Consider the following 18,873-nt stretch of genomic DNA (forward strand, 5'->3'; position numbering starts at 1 on the left):
CTCGCACAGCGTCTCTCGTTTTGACAAAACTGCGGGACCCCCTGTCCCGAGAGGACCGACATGAGAGCTAAATCGTGGTGTCCGCCTCCGCTTCACGCTCCTCGGAAAAGGTCAAAATGTCCTTGGAGTCCATAGATGACCCGGAACGGATTCGTCGCACCTGCATGATGTCACGGAGTGAAAAGCGGAGCCCGGACCGAAGCCCAGAAGTTAGGCTGCTGTGGTTCCTCAAGCCGAGGATTCTGTAACTGCCTTTATCTCGTCCGCGATGGCGGTCTCGCACTGTCCCTGCTGTTCACAGTTTCTCAAGGTGCCTCTCCCACCTTCTGTCCATTCAAGAAATAACTAGTGCTCCTTAGGAGCCCAGCCTGGATGTAGGCGGTTACACCTGTGGAAGGACGGGTTGTGGCCTGCTGACACAACAGTGGGGGATGCACGCGGCTCCAGAGGCGATTCTGATGTAGGGGGACCTGCTGGGAGTGAAATAACTCAGGCTGCTAGGAAAGCCTGCAGAAGGAAAACCCTGCTGGGCGCCGATGTCTTACGCCTGTAATCCCAGCTACTCAGGAGCCTGAGATTTGAGGGTCATGGTTTGAAGCCAGTCCGGCAGGAAAGTCCCTGAGACTCCCATCTCCAATAAACTTCTTAAAAAAAAAAAAAAAGCGGAAGTGGAACTGTGGCTTCAAGCCCCAGGGTCAGCACACTCACAAAGACGAAACCTTCCTAATTTTGAGGACAATGATTCTGTGAGCCTGAATTCAAACCTAAAGAGGCAAGAAGGGAAGATTTGTGCAATGTTTGGTGAACTCACAGTAATTGAATTTACCTGAAACTCAAAGAGTAGGTAACCAAAACTGAAAGAATACTGAGATTTGAACACACAGCCTCTAGTTTGCTAGACAGATGCTTTACCTTGAGCCAGTCCCCCAGCTTTTTTCTTTATTTTTTGATAGAATTTTGAGTTTTGTTTGCCTAGGCTAGCCTTGAACCATAATCCTTCCATATCTGTCTCCTGGTAAGTAGGTACACTTATGGGTGAATCTGTAGATGATTCCCAGCTATGTATTTTAAACTAAATCTTATTCTGAAAATAGTAGAAAGCCACCAAATGATGTTAAGAAGGAGGGTAACACAAGTACTTTCATTTTCAAAAAATTTTGGAGAAAGAATTGGGGAGAAGCCAAATTAATAGCAAGAAATCAGATAGGGGGCTCTTGTGCTCATGGGAGACAGGCTGACAGTGACCTGAATTAAAACTTGGCAGTAAAGAGAGTAACGGACTGATTTTTTTAAAAATCAAGATTCAAGGGCACAGAGGCTCACGCCTCCCCATTCAAAGCTAGCTGAATCAGGAAAGGCTGTGAGATTCTCCAGTTAACCACTAAAAACCTAGAAGTGGAGCTGTGGCTCAAGTGGTAGAGTGCTAGCCTTGATTGAGCAGAAAACCTCAGGACCAACATATAATCAAGACTTTCTGGGAAAATAAAAAAAATTGTTAATATCGGGCTGGGAAGGTGGCTCAGTGGTAGAGCGCTTGCCTTTCATGCATGAGGCCCTGGGTTCGATTCCTCAGCACCACATAAGCAAAAAGAAAAAAACCGGAAGTGGTGCTGTGGCTCAAGTGATAGAGCGCTAGCCTTGAGCTGAAGAGCTGAGAGGGACAGTGCTCAGGCTCAGAGTTCAGGCAGGCTTCACGAATGGACCCCCCCCCAAAAAAAATTGTTAATATGTAATAAATGAATGGTAACAGAGAAGTTGAGAATCAAAGTTAAGCCCTAGGCTTCTGGCTTGGACAACTGAGTGAATCTGTCATTCTAACTCTAGGGACAGCATCACCTCAGTCTCTAGTCTGAGCACTAGGCCTTATGGGACTTCAGTCATCTTGCTGTCTGGTGACATCAGTGCTTGTATCTTATCTTCACAAAGGCATATGGTGTGAGAGCAGTTAACAGAGATGCCATCCTACATTACTGCTTCATTAGTCTTGTCTCTACCTATGAAAAGGCCAGTGGGTCGTTACTCCCAAATCATGACTATCTGATCATAGTAATATCTACATTCTTTCATTGCTTGGGGAACTGTGAAGATTAGGTTTAGTAACATCTTTATTGGACATGGAACAGACACAGTCATTAATGGATTTCTATAACAGTCTTCTGAGATCTTCAGACGACTCCTTCTACACATTTACAACTTACACTTCTTCAGGGAAGGTATCACTTTGCTCCAAAGATGGGACCAGAAATATATGGGGGCCAAAAAGAATGGTTTGGTTTTGTTTTTTGGGTCCGGTCATGGGGCCTGAACTCTGGGCCTGGGTGCTGTTCCTCAGCTCTTCAGCTCAAGGCTAGCACTCTACCACTTGAGCCATAGCACCACTTCCAGCTTTTTTTTTTTTTTTCTGATTATATGGTGCTGAGGAATCGAACCCAGGGCCTCAGGCATGCAAGGCAAGCGCTCTACCACTGAGCCACCTTCCCAGCCCCCAAAAAGAATGTTGAGCTTTTGATTCTTTGCCAAAACCAAACTGAAGTTCAGATACTGGTCATCTGTAAAGCACTATGGACTTGGTTGGGACTGTAGACAAAGGGAAGGGGTGCCATTATGGTCTGTCTGCAAGGGACATGAAGTTCAATACAACATTTACTTGAAAAAAAAATTTTTTTCAGTACTGAGGTTTGAATTCAGAGCAGTGTCCTTGCTAGACAGGTACTCTACCACTTGAGCTAGAACCTCCAGCCTAAGAACTCATTTGTATGTTACAAATGTATAAATACAGTGTAAGATGTGAAGTCCTAGAAGTAAAAGGAAAGTGATGATAACTCCCTATGAGCTGAGCCTAGAAGAAAGGAAATGATCATTTTATTGTGTTATCTAGATACTTGATTCCCACTGTTATTCTCATTGTAGCAATATCCTTAGTCCCTCAAGTCCTACATCTCAAAATTACCTAATCACTGAGCTAGTTCTTCATATATTATTGAAGACACTGATTTTTTTTCTTTTTTCTTTCTTTTTTTTTTTTTTTTTTTGCCACTCCTGGGTCTTGAACTCAGGGCCTAGGTACTGTCCCTGAACCTGTTTCTGCTCAAGGCTAGCACTCTACCACTCTCCCCACTTCCAGCTTTTTCTGAGTAGCTTATTGGATTTGCCTGGGCTGGCTTCAAACCATGATCCTCAGATCTCAGCCTCCTGAGTAGCTAGGGTTACAGGCATGTGCCACTGGTACCCAGCTGACACTGAAAATTTTTTTTCATTTTTTTCAAGGGGTCAGGGATGGTGATATATAGCCAACTACTACTGCTTATTGACATTATAAGTCAGTGGATGCATGAACCTGGGAAGGAAGAGAACCACATATAATAGGCACTCTGTACCTTGAGTAGCTGTATGCTTCCAAGGAGATTACCCTCAGGAAAAACTGCAAATACTCAGGATACATACAGTTCAGTACTGTACTACAGATGCTTGGCTTAATACCACCCAACTTCTGCTGAAGACATGCTGCCTTTGAATACATTTAAAAATTTTTTATCTATCACTTCAATAAGAACCTTCATTTTTGTCTTGCTTTTAGGGTACCATTTTTTTAGGGGAGGCATATTTTCACAAAATTAAGGGGAGGAAATAGCAGATCACACAATTTAAATACAACTGATGATAATGTGGTACTATATGTATAATGTACATTGGAGGACTTAAATTTTTCCTTTTGAAGTTTAGATTTTCAATTAAAAATTGATTGCACTTGTCAGGCACTGGTGGCTCGTGCCTGTAATCCTAGCTACTCAGGAATCTGAGATCTGAGGATCACAGTGCAAAGCCAGTCTGGACAGGAAAGTCCGTGAGACTCTTATCTCCAATTAACCACCAGAAAACGAAGTGGCACTGTGGCTCACACAGTACAGCACTTGCGTTGAGCTGAAGAGCTTAGGGACAGTGCCCAGGCCCAGAGTTCAAGCCCCACGACTGACAAAAAAAAAAAAAAAAAAGTGATTGCACTTGGTCCAAACTGTATGCAATAGATCAACAAATCAAGTTTACTGTAAATTAAGTTTGGAATCAGATTCAGTGATATACAACTGTAATCCCAGCTAGTCAGGACACAGAGATGGAGGAGATTGTGTTTCAGAGCCAGCTGACATCTCTTATCAATAAACCAAGCATGGTAGGGGATGCCTGTTATCCAAAGTACTTAGAATACACAGGTAGGAGCATCACCTATGACTAAGGTTGTCGTGAAGTAAAAACACAAGATGATATCTGAAAAATAACTGAGGTGACTGAAGTAATAGATTCAAGTTCAGGACCTTAGGTTCAAATCCCAGAACTACAAACTAATATATTTGGAAAAAAGCCTAGAGTGATATTAACCTTCCATTATAAGGAGAGGTAGGAAACGATGCCTTTTCTATTCTTTGTACAATAAGGATGCATGCCTTTTTTCAGAGACAGGACCTTGTATGTTTCCTCACAAACCCACACTATGGAAGCCTCATTTATGCAGATGGTCATGGTGAAATATGGACAGATTGGAATAATATGTCAAAGTTTTCCCAGTATGGATGGAGATGCACCACTAATGAGAATTCATATTCGAACCGTACTCTGATGGGCAACTGGAACCAAGAAAGATATGACCTGAAGAATATTGTAATGCCCAAACCTTTGCTTTCCCAGGTAATCTGTCTTTGTCTTGTTTCTTTCTGTTAACAGAAGAAAAGCCAGTAGCCATTTGAGAGGCTAGAATTGACTTTTTTAGGCTATTTTTCACTCAAGGGGGGAGGGGAGCAGTCTTCACTCCAACCATCCTACTTTATTGTCAGGTGGTTATCTATGGAAAGAATGGGTAGTTTCCTTTTCTTCTTGCTTCTCTTTCTTCTTCACCTCTGAATCTACAGAAAGTTGTAATGTTTTCTGACTCAGGTTGTCTTCTTTGTTTCTTCCCTACCTAGGCTAGACACTTGCTCTTAAATTTCTCCTAAACATAAAAATGACATGAAAGAAACTGGGCACTGGTGCCCCATACCTGTAATCCTAGTTGCTCAGGAGTCTGAGTTCTGAGGATCATGGTTCAAAGCCAGCCCAGGCAGGAAAGTCTGAGACTCTTATCTCCAATAAACTACTCAAAAAAGCTGAAAGTGGAACAGTGGCTCAAGTGTTAGAGTGCTTGCCTTGAGCAAAAGAAGCTCAGGGTCCAGAGTTCAAGCTCCAGGACTGGCACAAAAAAAAAAAAAAATGGAAGTAAGATACAGACCAACAACATATAGACACTTAGTCTGTCTCAAATATGACAAAGCTTATTAGAATTCATGTCTATTCGCTTGTCCTTCATTTTCTGATATTAGCTGAAGACTCCTAGATTCTTTTTTTTTTTTTTTTTTGTCGGTCGTGGGGCTTGAACTCTGGGCCTGGGCACTGTCCCTCAGCTCTTCAGCTCAAGGTGAGCGCTCTACCACTTGAGCTACAGTGCCACTTCCGGTTTTCTGGTGGTTTATTGGAGATAGTCTCACGGTCTCTCCTGCCCAGGCTGGCTTTGAACCGCGATCCTCAGATCTCAGCCTCCTGAGTAGCTAGGATTACAGGCGTGAGCCACCAGCGCCCGGCAGGTGACTCCTAGATTCTTAATCCATTAATTTTTCTTTCCAGTTTGGACACTACTTTGAAACAACATATGATGCAAGCTACAACATCAACATGCCAATTTCAACACAAAGTAGGTGGACTAATCCAATTATTACATTCTCAGCACTGAATTCAGTGCTTGGCATATAGGGGGAACTTAAATAGAAGTAAACTGAATGGGTGGTAAATAAGTGAACCATTTGCCGGGCGCCAGTGGCTCACACCTGTAATCCTAGCTACTCAGGGGGCTGAGATCTGAGGGTTCAAAGCCAGCCTGGGCAGAAAAGTCTTTGAGACTCTTATCTCCAATAAATGACCAGAAGTGGTGCTGTGGCTCAAGTGGTGCTGTGGCTCAAGAGAGCTTGCCTTGAGCTGTAAGAGCTAAGGGACAGTGAGTGAGTGCCCAGGCCGAGTTCAAGCCCCACGACCGATAAACAAACAACCAAATAAATAAGTGAACCATTTTTTCCCTCAATTTTTGGAGGAACTTGCTGTTTCATCTCTAAGAAATAAAGAATAAAAGTTCGGCACTGGTGGCTCACGCCTGTAATCCTAAATACTCAGGAGGCTGAGTTCTGAGGATCACAGTTCAAAGCCAATCCAGTCAGGAAAGTCTCCAATTAACAATCTGAAAAACAGTAGTGAAGCTGTGTCTAAAAGTGATAGAGTGCTAGCCCTGAGCACAAAGAGCTCAGAGACAGCACCCAGGCCCCAAGTTCACTCCCCACACCAACAACAAAGAAAAAAGAATGAGATCAATTATCAGACTTCTTGTTTACAGTCTCCATATGTCTTTCCTTCCCTCAGGCTTTAAAAGACAGCCCCGCTGGTTCCCAGGACATCAACCTGAATTGGATCCTCCCCAATACAAATGCACAGAAAAATCAACTTATACGATCAGCTATACAAAGCCTCAGATTGAACACCCCCCTGAGTGTATATGCAATTCTCACACTGTCCAATTTCGGGATCCAGAGTCCTGAAAAAGAATAAGTTTCATTTTTGTGGAGTAGAATGTAAAAGGGAGCACAAATCTAAACACAAGTAAATACTTAGCTCACTATAACCCAGTGTCATTCTGAATAAATAAAGTACAAGACAGACTATTTTCTATTTTCTGTTCTTAGTTCTACATTAGAGGTACAGTAGAAGGCATGGAAAACATACTGTTTCTCTCAGACATCACAGTACTAGAGGTACAAACTGGTAGTCATCAAGCTAAAGAAAAGCAGGAGAATCTCAAGTTCAAGGTCATCCTGGTCTACTTAGTGTGACTCTGCTCAAAGAATTTTTTTTTCCAGTCCTAGGGCTTGAACTCAGGACCTGGACTCTCCCTGAGCTTCTTTTTCTCTCAAGGCTAGCACTCTACCACTTGAGCCATAATGCCACTTCTGGCTTTTTTCTGAGTAGTTTATTGAAGATAAGAGTCTTGGACTGGGAAGGTGGCTTAGTGGTAGAGTGCTTGCCTTGCATGCATGAAGTCCTGGGTTCAATTCCTCAGCACCACATAAGCAAAAAGAAAAAAGCCGGAGGTGGCACTGTGTCTCAAGTGGTAGAATGCTAGCCTTGAGCTGAAGAGCTGAGGGACAGCACCCAGGCCCAGAGTTCAGGCCCCGTGACTGGACCAAAAAAAAAAAAAAAAGAGTCTCACACACTTTCCTGCCTAGGTTGGCTTTGAATCGTGATCCTCAGATCTCAGTCTCCTGAGTAGGTATGATTATAGGCCTGAGCCATCAGCATCCAGCTACAAAATTTCTTTCAAATCTATAAATGCTCTTCTCTGTGCTTTTCTGTGACAGAACTGCAAACCTAGTACAGCTGAGGTGGTTTTGCTACCTGTGATCTCATCATAAGCCCTTGTAGTCACAGTCAAGGAATGTAATTTTATCATTGTCTTAAAGAATATACCCTGATGAAAATAACTTTTTCCTGGGCTGGGAAGGTGGCTCAGTGGTAGAGTGCTTGCCTTGCATGCCTGAGGCCCTGGGTTCGATTCCTCAGCACCACATAAGCAAAAAGAAAAAAAAGCCGGAAGTGGCGCTGTGGCTCAAGTGGTAGACTGAGCTGAAGAGCTGAGCTGAAGAGCTGAGGGACAGCACCCAGGCCCAGAGTTCAGGCTCCACGACCGGACCCCAAAAAAAATTAAAAAAAAGAAAATAACTTTTTCCTTATTTCAGAAAGTCTAAAATGTCAACCAAGTGCTGGTGGCTAAGGCCTGTGATCCTAGCTACTCAGAAGGCTGAAATCTGAGGACCATGGTTCAAAGCCAGCCAGGCAGGAAAGTCTGTGAGACTTTATTAAATTTTTTACCAAAAAAGCCAAAAGTGGAGCTGTGACTTAAGTGGTGGCACACTAGCCTTGAGCAAAAGCAGCTCAGGGACAGTGCCCAGGCCCTGAGTTCAAGCCCACAACCAGCACACACACACACACACAAACACATACACACACACTGCAACGAAACACACAGCACCAAAAGTAGACATTATATCCTAAAGGCCTCCTGTCATGTACCATTACAAAAATCATTAAGGAAATCTAATTAAAGTGTAGTAAACCTACCACAGCAAGGGAGAATATCAGTTTGATAGAGTCTTGGCAATGATTTCAAAGGAAGATACTAAAAGAAACTTACTGGTTTAAGATGCTTATTTCAAAAGCAGGCAAAGGTAGAGACTGAAAGATGGTTACGAATTGTTTAAGGCTGCTGAACTTATGGAGGCATCAGCCTTAATTTTAATATGGTTAAACTATATAGTGTCCTAAGAGGACAATATATTTTTATTATGTATTTGAAATTATCTCTCATATATTGCCTACCAAGCATCATTATTTTATGTTGTCTATGAAGATCTGTAATTTATGTTGTATATGATGTGTGACTAAGTTTCATTTTCTTTCTGCATGACTACCTATTTTCACCATTAGTTATTAGAAAGACTATAATTTCTGTATTGCTCTTCAATTGTCATTTTCTTTTTTCATCAGTCATGGGGCTTGAATTAGGGGCCTGGGCATACCCTGAGCTCTTGCTCAAGGCTATCACTCTACCACTTAGAGCCACAGCACCTCCAGTTTTCTGGTGTTAATTGGTGATAAGAGTCTTATAAGGGGCTGAGAATGTGGCTCAGTGATAGAGTGCTTGCCTAGCATGCATGAAGCCCTGGGTTCAATTCCTTAGTACCACATAAACAGAAAAAGCTGGAAGTGGTGCTGTGGCTCAAGTGGTAGAGTGCTAGCCTTGAGCAAAAGAAAGCACAGGGCTTATGTACTTTCCTGCCTGGGCTGGCTTTGAACCGCGATCTTCAGATCTCAGCCTCCCGATCTGCCACACTCAACTGGCCATCAATCAACTGTTTATATATGCAGGGTCTGTATTATCATCTGTTAACCAATTGTCATTTTTATATGCTCTTAAATATGAGCCACTATGCCTCAATGAATTGGATCTTTCTCAGGCTTAGTCCTGTAGGTATTTGCTGGATGATTTGGATTATACTTGAGAGAATTGTTTTGTGTGTGATAATCTTCTATTTATAGTCCTTGTGACTCAGCTGAAGGCAGTTCTTATTGGGAAATGGTCAAGTAATACTGGTGATGCAATTAATTTCAGAGATGTATTGAAGCCTTTCATGTAGTGTTTATTTAGAGTTTATTCATATTTGTTCCAAATTTTTAAATAGCTACAGTCAAAGAAAGAAGAAAGACTTTGCCAGGGACCTATCTACTCTTTTTCCTTAGTCTACAAGTCACAACTCTGTATAAATACAGAGTTATAAGTGGAAGACCCAAAGCCTAGAAAGACTAAGTGACTTGTCTAAATTTACACCATTAGGATGTGGTGGAGACAGACTTTCTGACTCCAAAAATCCCTGGAGTGAATATTCAAACACAAAAATAAGCTTTCTGTTGCTGAATGGTATTTTATTAGCTTAATAATTTGGGCCTGCCCTTAGCATTAAGAAGCTTCAGCACTAGTCATGAGATTTTTCATCCACAAGTGAGGAAACTTTCTTCTTTTTAAAAAACGCATTTAGGAGACAGGGCATCTACTTCTTGGGGGCCGCTGCGACAGCAGGCTTCTCTTCACGAGTGATGGGAATGGTGCGCTCAGGGCCAGAGGCCTGTTTCCTTGGTCCATTCACAGTGAGGACCCCATCAGAGGACAGGGACGAAGTGATGGTGAGAGGGTCCACATCAGCGGGGATCCGGTATTTCCTGTGGAACTCCCTGGAGATAAAGCCGTGTTCATCCTAAATCCAGAGAAAAAGGTAAAAAGCAAAGAAATCAGAACAACAGATAATACCACTCGCCCAAAATTCAAGACATCCCCCAGGTCCCCTTCAGTGAGACCAAATGCCATGACATTATGGAAAAAATAAACAAGTTATAGGGTTTTTTTTTGGGGGGGGGGCCTGAACTCTGGGCCTGGGTGCTGTCCCTCAGCTCTTCAGCTCAAGGCTAGTGCTCTACCACTTGAGCCACAGTACCACTTCTAGCTTTTTTCTTTTTGCTTATGTGGTGCTGAGGAATCGAACCCAGGGCCTCATGCATGCAAGGCAAGCGCTCTACCACTGAGCCACCTTCCCAGCCCCAAACAAGCTATAGTTTAGTGATAGAATGCTTTATCCAGCATGCGCAAGGCCCTGGGTTCAAGCCCCACCACTGCTGCAAATAAATAAGTTCATGAATAAATACTGTTCCTTTCAAATTTAAGACTAAGACCCAGCTGGTCACTTCCATCAGTGAAAGAAATCTGAAACAGCCCCGAATTTCATAGCTCCTCAAACCCTGAGGCAGTTACATCGGAGGGACTTTCCTAAAGGTTTATTTATTTATTTTTTTTTTATTTTTTTTGTCGGTCGTGGGGCTTGAACTCTGGGCCTGGGCACTGTCCCTCAGCTCTTCAGCTCAAGGCGAGCGCTCTACCACTTGAGCTACAGCGCCACTTCCGGTTTTCTGGTGGTTTATTGGAGATAGGAGTCTCACGGTCTTTCCTGCCCTGGCTGGCTTTGAACCGCGATCCTCAGATCTCAGCCTCCTGAGTAGCTAGGATTACAGGCGTGAGCCACCAGCGCCCGGCTTTCCTAAAGGTTTAGACCAACATTGCTGGACCTGTACAATTTGGAATCTCATCCTAGACTTCAGAAATGTCTCAGAACGTTCCAGACTAATAAGACTGCTGCTTAAATAAACAAAAACAGGACAACAAAAAACCCAGACTCCATTCAGAGAAATTGTGGCTGAATGGTAAGTTACATGAACAAAACTAAAACAGCCCAAAGGTATTAAGCTGTACTAATTATGTACAGGTTCTGGCTGCTCATTAATTTCTATGGAGGGATGGGGTGTGTGCTCAAGTGCTTAGATAATTGAACTCAGGGCTTCAAGCTGTTGTTTGGCTTTTTCCACTGTGGCTAGAGCTCTACCAATTGAGCCACACATCCAGTTTCTGCTTTTGGGTGGTTAGGCTCACAGATTTGTCTGTTTGGCTTTTAACTGAGCTCGTCAGATCTAAGCCTCCTATGTAACTAGGATTATAGGCATGAGCCACCGGTGCCTTGTTCTTCTCATTCATATTTGGGAAACAAGTTAGAAATCATGCTGTAATTTCCCAGAATTGTGGCCCCTAGTCTTTAACCAGCTGAATCCCAATCATCCATCCAAGCAAGTTTCAGTTAACTGACTTTCTCATGGCTCTAGGGGATTCGAGGTGAGGCATAGTTAGGGAAATGTAAGCATGAAGATGCACTGAAAGAGAAAAGGTTTCCGGAGCAGCTCTAATAAGTAAGCTCACAAATTCAAGTGCCTTCAGGGTACAAATAGTTAATGTCATTATGTAAAACACCCAAGTGTCTGACTAGCTTTGGGCATACCCAAAGAGATGGTTATGAGATCAAAGTTTGCTAGGGAGATTTTAAAAAATGCAGATGCATGGGTTATACCCTTAACCATTCTGATTTAATTAGTCTAGGATATTGGAAACTCCCATAATTCTACTGTGGCTAAGGTTCAAAACCACCAGCTTAAAAAAAAAAAAAACATCCCATCCCTGTTCAAGGCAATCAAAACAAATGTCTCTAAAGACCACTTCTCTCCCTAGTTTAGTTTTGTAGCTACTGATTGGTCCCTCCCAATCCAGACCTTTGTGTCTTTGGACGGGAATGTTAGCAGCCTTGGAGACTGATGGCAGTCACCTCTGATATCTAGGATGCAGCGAATGAAGGAGCAAAAAAATAAAGCACACTACATACCTGGCGCTCTTCATGCTTGCCATGCACCTCAATCACATCTCCCAGCACCTTGACCTTGAGTTCCTCTGGAGAAAAGTGCTTCACATCCAGGTTGACAGAGAACCTGTCCTTCTCCATACGCATCTAGACATTGTAAGGGGAGGAGAAACGATGGCAGGGATGATGATCACATCGCTGCACCTTCATCATTCTGCAGACTTTGCTTTCTGTCCAGATAATGGATCCTCCCCTTGTCTGCTAAAAATCCTTTTTTGAACAACCTGTGTCTCTTTCAGGCAAGATTGTAAGGGCACCCAAGTGCACCTTGATTAAGCCTGGACTTTATTTAGAGGCATGGAGAAGAAGACAGATCACCAGATCACTGAGAGGACCCCCATCACAAGGATGGAGTTTGACATGGCTTCTGCTGCCTGATCTCTCAGCCCAATGCCTTGCTTTGTCATTTGTCTGTGAGACAAAGATCCATTTTTCTTGCTCAGATCTCTGCCAAGTTTCCTACCCACTCAATCTGGAATGTTCTGCTGGTTCTGTTTGTCCTTCCAAAGCCCTTGCTTTCTCAGCTCCTGTTTACTCACACTTAAATATTTTTAAACCAGTCTGTTATCTATGACATCATATCAGTTCACCTCTTCTCCCACCTCCCAAGAATGAACCTACATTCTTTTCCTCATAGGCTGGGATAGCTCAGGCTACTGCCCTGTACAGCCCTGATCCTCCCCCCGCCCCCCCAAAAAAAGGGAACAAAAATGAAGAAAGTAGTTTTCTCCAGCTCAACCTAGCTCAGAATGAGATAGGTCTCTCTCTCTCTCTCTCTCTGAGCTCTAAAACTTGAGCTGATCAAAACTCAAGTTTGGGAAGTAGTAGAAGTAAACAAAGGAGTTAAGGCAGCCTTTTACCCTGCAGATCAGAAAGGGGTGTCCTGCTGAAAAGTTCAGAGAGAGGCTGATCGTCACTGTATATGGGGAAAACATAGAATAGAATAGGATATAGAGGAGCATTAGTTCACCTCTGGACGTTGTATGCCTAAAAAAGGTCTCAGGCAGGGAAGCAAAGGAAACAGATAGAATGTCCAGGTCTCTCCAGAAGGGATGCGCTCCTGCACTGCCACAGAGAACACAGACTCACCTCTGAGAGTCCAGTGTCGATCCAGCTCGGTGTCCGCAGGAAGGAGGGTGGTCGAAGGTAGAAGGGGCTCAGGGAAGTAGAAGTTGGGAAGAGGTCAGATTCCAACAGGTGCTCCCCGAAGAACTGGTCGAAGAGGCGGCTGGGAGAGTGGAAAGAAAAGAAAGGGCGGCGGATCCAGGGGTGGTGGATGGCGATGTCCATGATGGTTTAGGTGAATGTAGGGTTTCAGCTGGCTGGTCAGCTCCTTCAATGGCAAGCTACAGCCCGCCTCTTATTTATACAGTCTTGTGAAGCTTCTGGAATGGTGATGTCAGGGGTTTTATTATCCCCGCTCACCACCAGTTCATGGAGACTTGTGATTGGGGATTTGGCAGTGTGACACATACCCAGTACTCACTGAGCTAAGAAAAGAGAAACACAAACCCGTCTGAGCTGGTCAGTGACTTGTCCTGGTCTTGATTCACTACTTCTCTCTCCACACCTAATGCCCCCCTCCCTCTTCTCCTCCCCCCTCCCCACCTTCTGTTTGCTGGAGCTGGGACAGAGTCAAGAATCCCAAACAGCTGGTCCTGTGTCCCTCCTTCTTCTCTCTGGTGTGCATGCCAGGGGAATTGAGCCAGCAACTATCTTGGGCCCTGGGCGGGTACTGGAATCTTCCTAGGCTGGGCCCCTGTGGGACATTTAACTCTTTGTTCCTCCCTGGAGAAAAAACAGTGAGTGACCATGCATGCATACATTGAGTGACATTCTGGCTTGATCTGGGTTCAGAAGACCCTCATCTTAATCTGGGCAGAGTCTCTTCATCTTTGTCTCCTCCCTTACCCCCCCCCCCCCCCCGCCCTCCCAAAAAAGATGTGGGGGGGGGCAGAAAAGTTGGGTGCTTATTTCATGCTATGTGACTCATAGGATATTAAACTGAGACAGAAGAGAATGGAAATATACAAAGGATTGGGTGGGGGGACAGGTCTCTCAGCTAGGCTTCTTGCTGTCCTGTGGGGCACCATTGTCCCCTCTCCAGCTTGTCCTAGGCCCAGGGCCCTCAGCTGTACCCCTCCCCCAACCCTGTGACAGCTGAGGGGTAAGTGTGGGGGAGGGGGTCGGGGGGGTCCAGGCCGTGTGCGCTGTCACATCCTTGTCCCTGCAAGGCTGGGCCTGAACTCCCCGCCCTTCCCCCCACCCCCAGACGCCTAGCACTATTTTGGGTGGTGTAGACCCCGCCCCCACTGCAGCTGAGCCCTGCCTGGCTCCCTGGGGCCAGCTTGGAGGGGCGACATCAGACTCCAGGGGCCACTACCACCACTGCAGCCATGTCGGGCCGTTCGGTGCCACACGCCCACCCCGCCACCGCCGAGTATGAATTTGCCAACCCCAGCCACCTAGGCGAGCAGCGCTTTGGAGAAGGTAGGGCCCACAGGCAATCCCCCGGCCTAGCACCCCCACCTCCTGAAATTCTGGGCTGAGCGCCCAGTGTTATTGGCTTCTACCCCATCTGGGGCTTAACTGAACTCCTGGGGCAGGCCATCTCCCACCCCAGTCTCCCCTTCACCCCCCTAAGCAGGCCTCTGTCCCCTTCCCACTGGTCCCAGGACAGACCTCAGGCCTGGGCCTTGCCAAGTCGTGTGTCCTCTTCCTTCCCCCTTCATCCTCCTTGTCCCTGCTGGGTCGGTCTCTCCCAAGCCCACCTGGCCTCCTCTTCCCAGCTGCCTCCCTTCCCTAGCTTCTCCACTTCTGCTTCTCCTGACCTCTCCTTCCACCTGGCCTCCACCCCCTCCTCCCTCATCCTGCCTCTTGCCTCCTCTCTCTCTCTCTCCCTTTCTCTGCTCCTCAGGCCTTCTACCAGAAGACATCCTGACCCCTACTCTCTACCATGGCTACTATGTCCGGCCTCGAGCCACCCAAGCTAGAGAGGGAAGCAGGGCAGGGGCTTCTGAGCTTAGACTCAGCGAGGGCAAGTTCCAGGCCTTTCTGGATGTGAGCCACTTCACCCCGGATGAGGTGACCGTAAGGACTGTGGATAACCTCCTGGAGGTGTCTGCCCGGCATCCCCAGCGCCTGGACCGCCACGGCTTCATCTCCAGAGAGTTCTGCCGCACCTACGTCCTGCCTGCTGACGTGGACCCCTGGAGGGTCCGAGCTGCCCTCTCCCACGATGGCATCCTCAATCTGGAGGCCCCTCGAGGAGGCCGACATTTGGACACAGAGGTTAATGAGGTCTACATCTCCCTGCTGCCCGCGCCTCCTGACCCTGAGGAAGAAGAGGAGGTAGCCCGAGTTGAGCCCTGACTGCCACAGACCCAGCACCCAGAGAAATCCCTTTCTACCTCCAGCTGGGATTTCCAGCAGCTGCCCACCACCCCCAGAGGTAGCCGGCATCCTTACAGGGCAGGGGAGTGGCAGGGGAGGGAGGGAAAGGCCCCCGGTCCACAATGTCTGGTTTGATCTCTTGGGACACGTCCTAAGCCTTTTGCTTTAGTTCTTGGTGGAGCTGAATAAACCCAACTGTCCCAGGGCCTTGGTTGTGCTGTTCCCTATTCTGTGGCCTGGAAGGTGGGATGGGTGGAAAGGAAGAGGTAGACATGCTGGACAAGCCAGCTAGATGTCCAGCCCACCCCTTTCCCCCTTCTCCCCCCCCAAACCCCTCCTCGGTTAAATATGGCTAACATCACAGTACCCTGAGCTCACACTTGGATGCTGAGATCACACACGGAAGCAGATACTGGCTCCAGATCAAATTCCTAGCTATAATTTTCTCACAATGAAACAAAAGAGAGAGTGATCCTGGGAGGGAAAAGGGATATGCCATCCAAACAGCCCAGAGGGCACTGTCTGAGCTGGTGATTAGAGACACAAAAACAAGGGTCTCCAGACTGTCTGCCGCTTTTTGGGTAGGGGTTGGGGAGAAATTGCTTTTTGGCTAGAGTGAATACATTGTTTTCCCCTACTAAGGTTTGGCCCCTGAAATGGTCTCTGATTCTGAGGGACTGAGTTTGCATGCAGAAAGGGCACAGACACAGAGAGAAACCGCCACCATTATCTCTCAGTCTTTCATCCTCTGCACGGGGGAGCTTCATGGGAGAAAGCATTTGTCCCTGGCTTTGTAGCATCCCAGAGAGGCATGGCTGTATCTCTAACACTCACCCAAGACTAAATACAGAGATTTTAGGCTCCTGTAGCACTGAATATATTCCTTTGGAAGGAGAATTGTAGTACCCACAGGTATAGTGTGTTGAAACAAGCCCACGATACACACTTAGGTTTTGCAACCAGGGCAGCAGGTTTGTGTGTGATTTGCAAAATATCCAAGAAAAGACTTTCTTTCCCCTCCACCCGATACATTTTTTTTTTCAGGTCTTTCATTAACCTAATTGTTCCATAACTGTGTGAGAGTAAAGACCCATATGAAAATCTCACAAAAGTTATCCATCAATCCTCTGCTCAGAAAAATACTCATACTTCTAAGTTTGTCAAGACAATCAGAATGGTTTCACACAGTATCTGACAATCCTATAAATCCTTAGGGATTTGTAGATAAGAACATTTCCTGAAGGAATTCATTACTGGTTAAGAAAAAATAAGGGCAGGCCTGGGGATGGAGCTCAGTGGAAGAGAACTTGCTTAACATGCATAAGGTCCTGGGTTCAATCCCCAGTATACTAAATAAATAGTATAAGAATACATCAGAGTCTGGGCACCAGTGGCTCACCCTGTAATCCTAGCTACTCACGTGGCTAAGATCTGAGGATTGCAGTTCATAGATAGCCTGGGCAGAAAAGTCTGAGACTCTTATCACCAATTAACCACCAGAAAAATGGAAGTGGTACTAATGCTCAAAGTGGTAAAGTGCTAGCATTGAGCAAAAGAGCTCAGGGACTGTGTCCAGGCCCTGAGATCAAGCCCCAAGACTGACAAGAAAGAAAGAAAGAAAGAAAGAAAGAAAGAAAGAAAGAAAGAAAGAAAGAAAGAAAGAAAGAAAGAAAGAAAGAAAAGAAAGAAAAGAATACAGCAGAGAAGTAAGATTGATATATCTATCATTCATTCATTTAACAAATGTTTATGAAACTCCAAAATAATACATTATGGAGAATATATTTATATGTAAACATAAATTATACAGATGATAGTCTTATTATCTATGCTCAGGAATCTTAACATCTAGTTGAGAAGAAAATTATTTCTATACAGACTTCAATCAGAACAGCTTCATATTGATCTCTTGTGCAATTAAGCTTTATTTGTTTACTTGGAGGCTAGGGATTGAACCCAGGGCCTCAGACCTGCAAAGCATACACTCTGAGCTACATCCCCTGTCCCCAAGCTTTGTTTTGTTTACAAGAATTCTCAAGAATCTTTTTTTTTTTTTTTTTTAATAAAGCACTGGAAGCTGGGTGCTGGTGGCTCTCACCTGTAATCCTAGCTACTCAGGAGGCTGAGATCTGAGGATTGTGGTTCAAAGCCAGCCCCGGCAGGAAAGTCTGTGAGACTCTTATCTCCAATAAACCACCAGAAAACCGGAAGGGGCCCTGTGGCTCAAGTGGTACAGCGCTAGCCTTTAGCTGAAGAGCTGTGGGAGAGTGCCCAGGCCCAGAGTTCAAGCCCTACGACTGACAAAAATAAATAAATAAATAAAGTACTGGAGGTTTGAAAGGGCCCCTATGCTTGCTAGGTTGGCAAGATACCACTAAGCCATGACTCCAACCCTGTGTTTTTGCTGCTTATTTTTAGAATAGGGTCTTGTATCCTGCCTGGTTGCTCATCTGAGCTACCATCACCCACTTCTTTTTGGCTTCACAGACACGAGCCACTGTATCTAGCTTCCTTTCTATGGAAATGAAGTGGGATTTTTCTGTCCGGGTTGACCTTGCACCAGGATCCTCTCAATCTCAGCCTCCCATGTGGTTAGGATTATAAGCATGAACCATCTGTGCCAGGCCTTGCTGGTTCTTTTTAAAATAGGATCTTGTTCTTGCCCAGGCATTTATCTGGACAGTGATTGCCTGTGTCATGCTTCCTGTAATTGCTGGGATGATAGGCAGGCATCATTTCATCTAGTTTCCTTCCATGGAGATGGAGTCTTGAGGGTTTTTCTACCTGGGCTGGCCTTGAACTTCGACTCCTCCATTCTCATCCTGCCAAGTAACTAGGATACAAGTGTAGCATTGGCGCCTATCGTACTTGGTTTCAAATTTGATGAAGAAGGGCAGGAAAGAAGATGGAAAGGAACAGTTAACTGTAGTGTTGTATAGAGAAGAAGCTTGTGCAATGATTGGGGCACAAAGTAATAAAATAAGATGCTTTACCATCTGATAATCCACTGTGACTTGTAGTAACAATAGTTTATTCCCATTTTTCATAAGAGGACGGGGAGAAGTTTAGAGGTGAAGACACTAAAGACATGTGTCATGTTTTACATACCTTGAGCAGAATAGCTCAGGGATAGTTCCAGGACCTGAGTTCAAGCCCCGCAACCGACAATAAAATAAAATAAATTTCAACCCTTCTACTTTATGATCCTAGAAATCTAGGATCTAAATGGCTAAGCAACTTCCCCAGTTATTTCCTATAGCAAGAAATAAAAAAGGAATCCATTTCCCTAAATTTTATTTTATTTTATTTTATTATTTTTTTTTTTGGGGTCCAGTCGTGGGACCTGAACTCTGGGCCTGGGCGCTCTCCCTCAGCTCTTCAGCTCAAGGCTAGTGCTCTACCACTTGAGCCACAGCGCCACTTCCGGCTTTTTTCTTTTTGCTTATGTGGTGCTGAGGAATCGAACCCAGGGCCTTGAGCATGCAAGGCAAGCGCTCTACCACTGAGCCACCTTCCCAGCCCCTTCCCTAAATTTTAGATTCCAAGAGACTCTAGTATTCAAACCCAG

At 45.1% G+C, this 18,873-nt stretch overlaps 3 protein-coding genes across 4 annotated transcripts; 2 read left to right on the forward strand and 1 right to left on the reverse strand.

Moving 5' to 3' along the window:
* The first annotated feature begins 13 nt into the window (after positions 1 to 13).
* Positions 14 to 6,731, forward strand: Cfap68 (cilia and flagella associated protein 68). Of its 2 annotated transcripts, none has more exons than XM_070038424.1 (4): positions 14 to 310; positions 4,450 to 4,680; positions 5,650 to 5,716; positions 6,433 to 6,731. In XM_070038424.1, the coding sequence occupies exons 1-4, from the start codon at positions 269 to 271 to the stop codon at positions 6,606 to 6,608; spliced, it is 516 nt and encodes a 171-aa protein (XP_069894525.1). In that variant the 5' UTR covers positions 14 to 268; the 3' UTR covers positions 6,609 to 6,731. The 2 variants fall into 2 exon arrangements, with proteins under 2 accessions (XP_069894525.1, XP_069894524.1); XM_070038423.1 differs by lacking the exon at positions 14 to 310 and adding an exon at positions 2,019 to 2,213.
* A 2,794-nt stretch (positions 6,732 to 9,525) lies between these two features.
* Positions 9,526 to 13,499, reverse strand: Cryab (crystallin alpha B). Its single transcript, XM_070038430.1, has 3 exons — positions 13,002 to 13,499; positions 11,877 to 11,999; positions 9,526 to 9,875 (listed from the first exon to the last, which is right to left on the reverse strand). Exons 1-3 carry the CDS (start codon positions 13,200 to 13,202, stop codon positions 9,672 to 9,674), a joined length of 528 nt encoding a protein of 175 aa, XP_069894531.1. The 5' UTR covers positions 13,203 to 13,499; the 3' UTR covers positions 9,526 to 9,671.
* Positions 13,500 to 14,184: 685 nt separating this feature from the next.
* Hspb2 (heat shock protein family B (small) member 2) lies at positions 14,185 to 15,512 on the forward strand. The gene is made up of 2 exons (XM_070038429.1): positions 14,185 to 14,402; positions 14,830 to 15,512. Exons 1-2 carry the CDS (start codon positions 14,309 to 14,311, stop codon positions 15,282 to 15,284), a joined length of 549 nt encoding a protein of 182 aa, XP_069894530.1. The 5' UTR covers positions 14,185 to 14,308; the 3' UTR covers positions 15,285 to 15,512.
* The last annotated feature ends 3,361 nt before the right edge of the window (positions 15,513 to 18,873 follow it).

The sequence above is a fragment of the Dipodomys merriami genome, unplaced genomic scaffold (assembly GCF_024711535.1).
Source record: "Dipodomys merriami isolate MVZ:Mamm:240054 unplaced genomic scaffold, mDipMer1.0.p SCAF_29, whole genome shotgun sequence".
In the NCBI taxonomy this organism is placed as follows: domain Eukaryota; kingdom Metazoa; phylum Chordata; class Mammalia; order Rodentia; family Heteromyidae; genus Dipodomys; species Dipodomys merriami.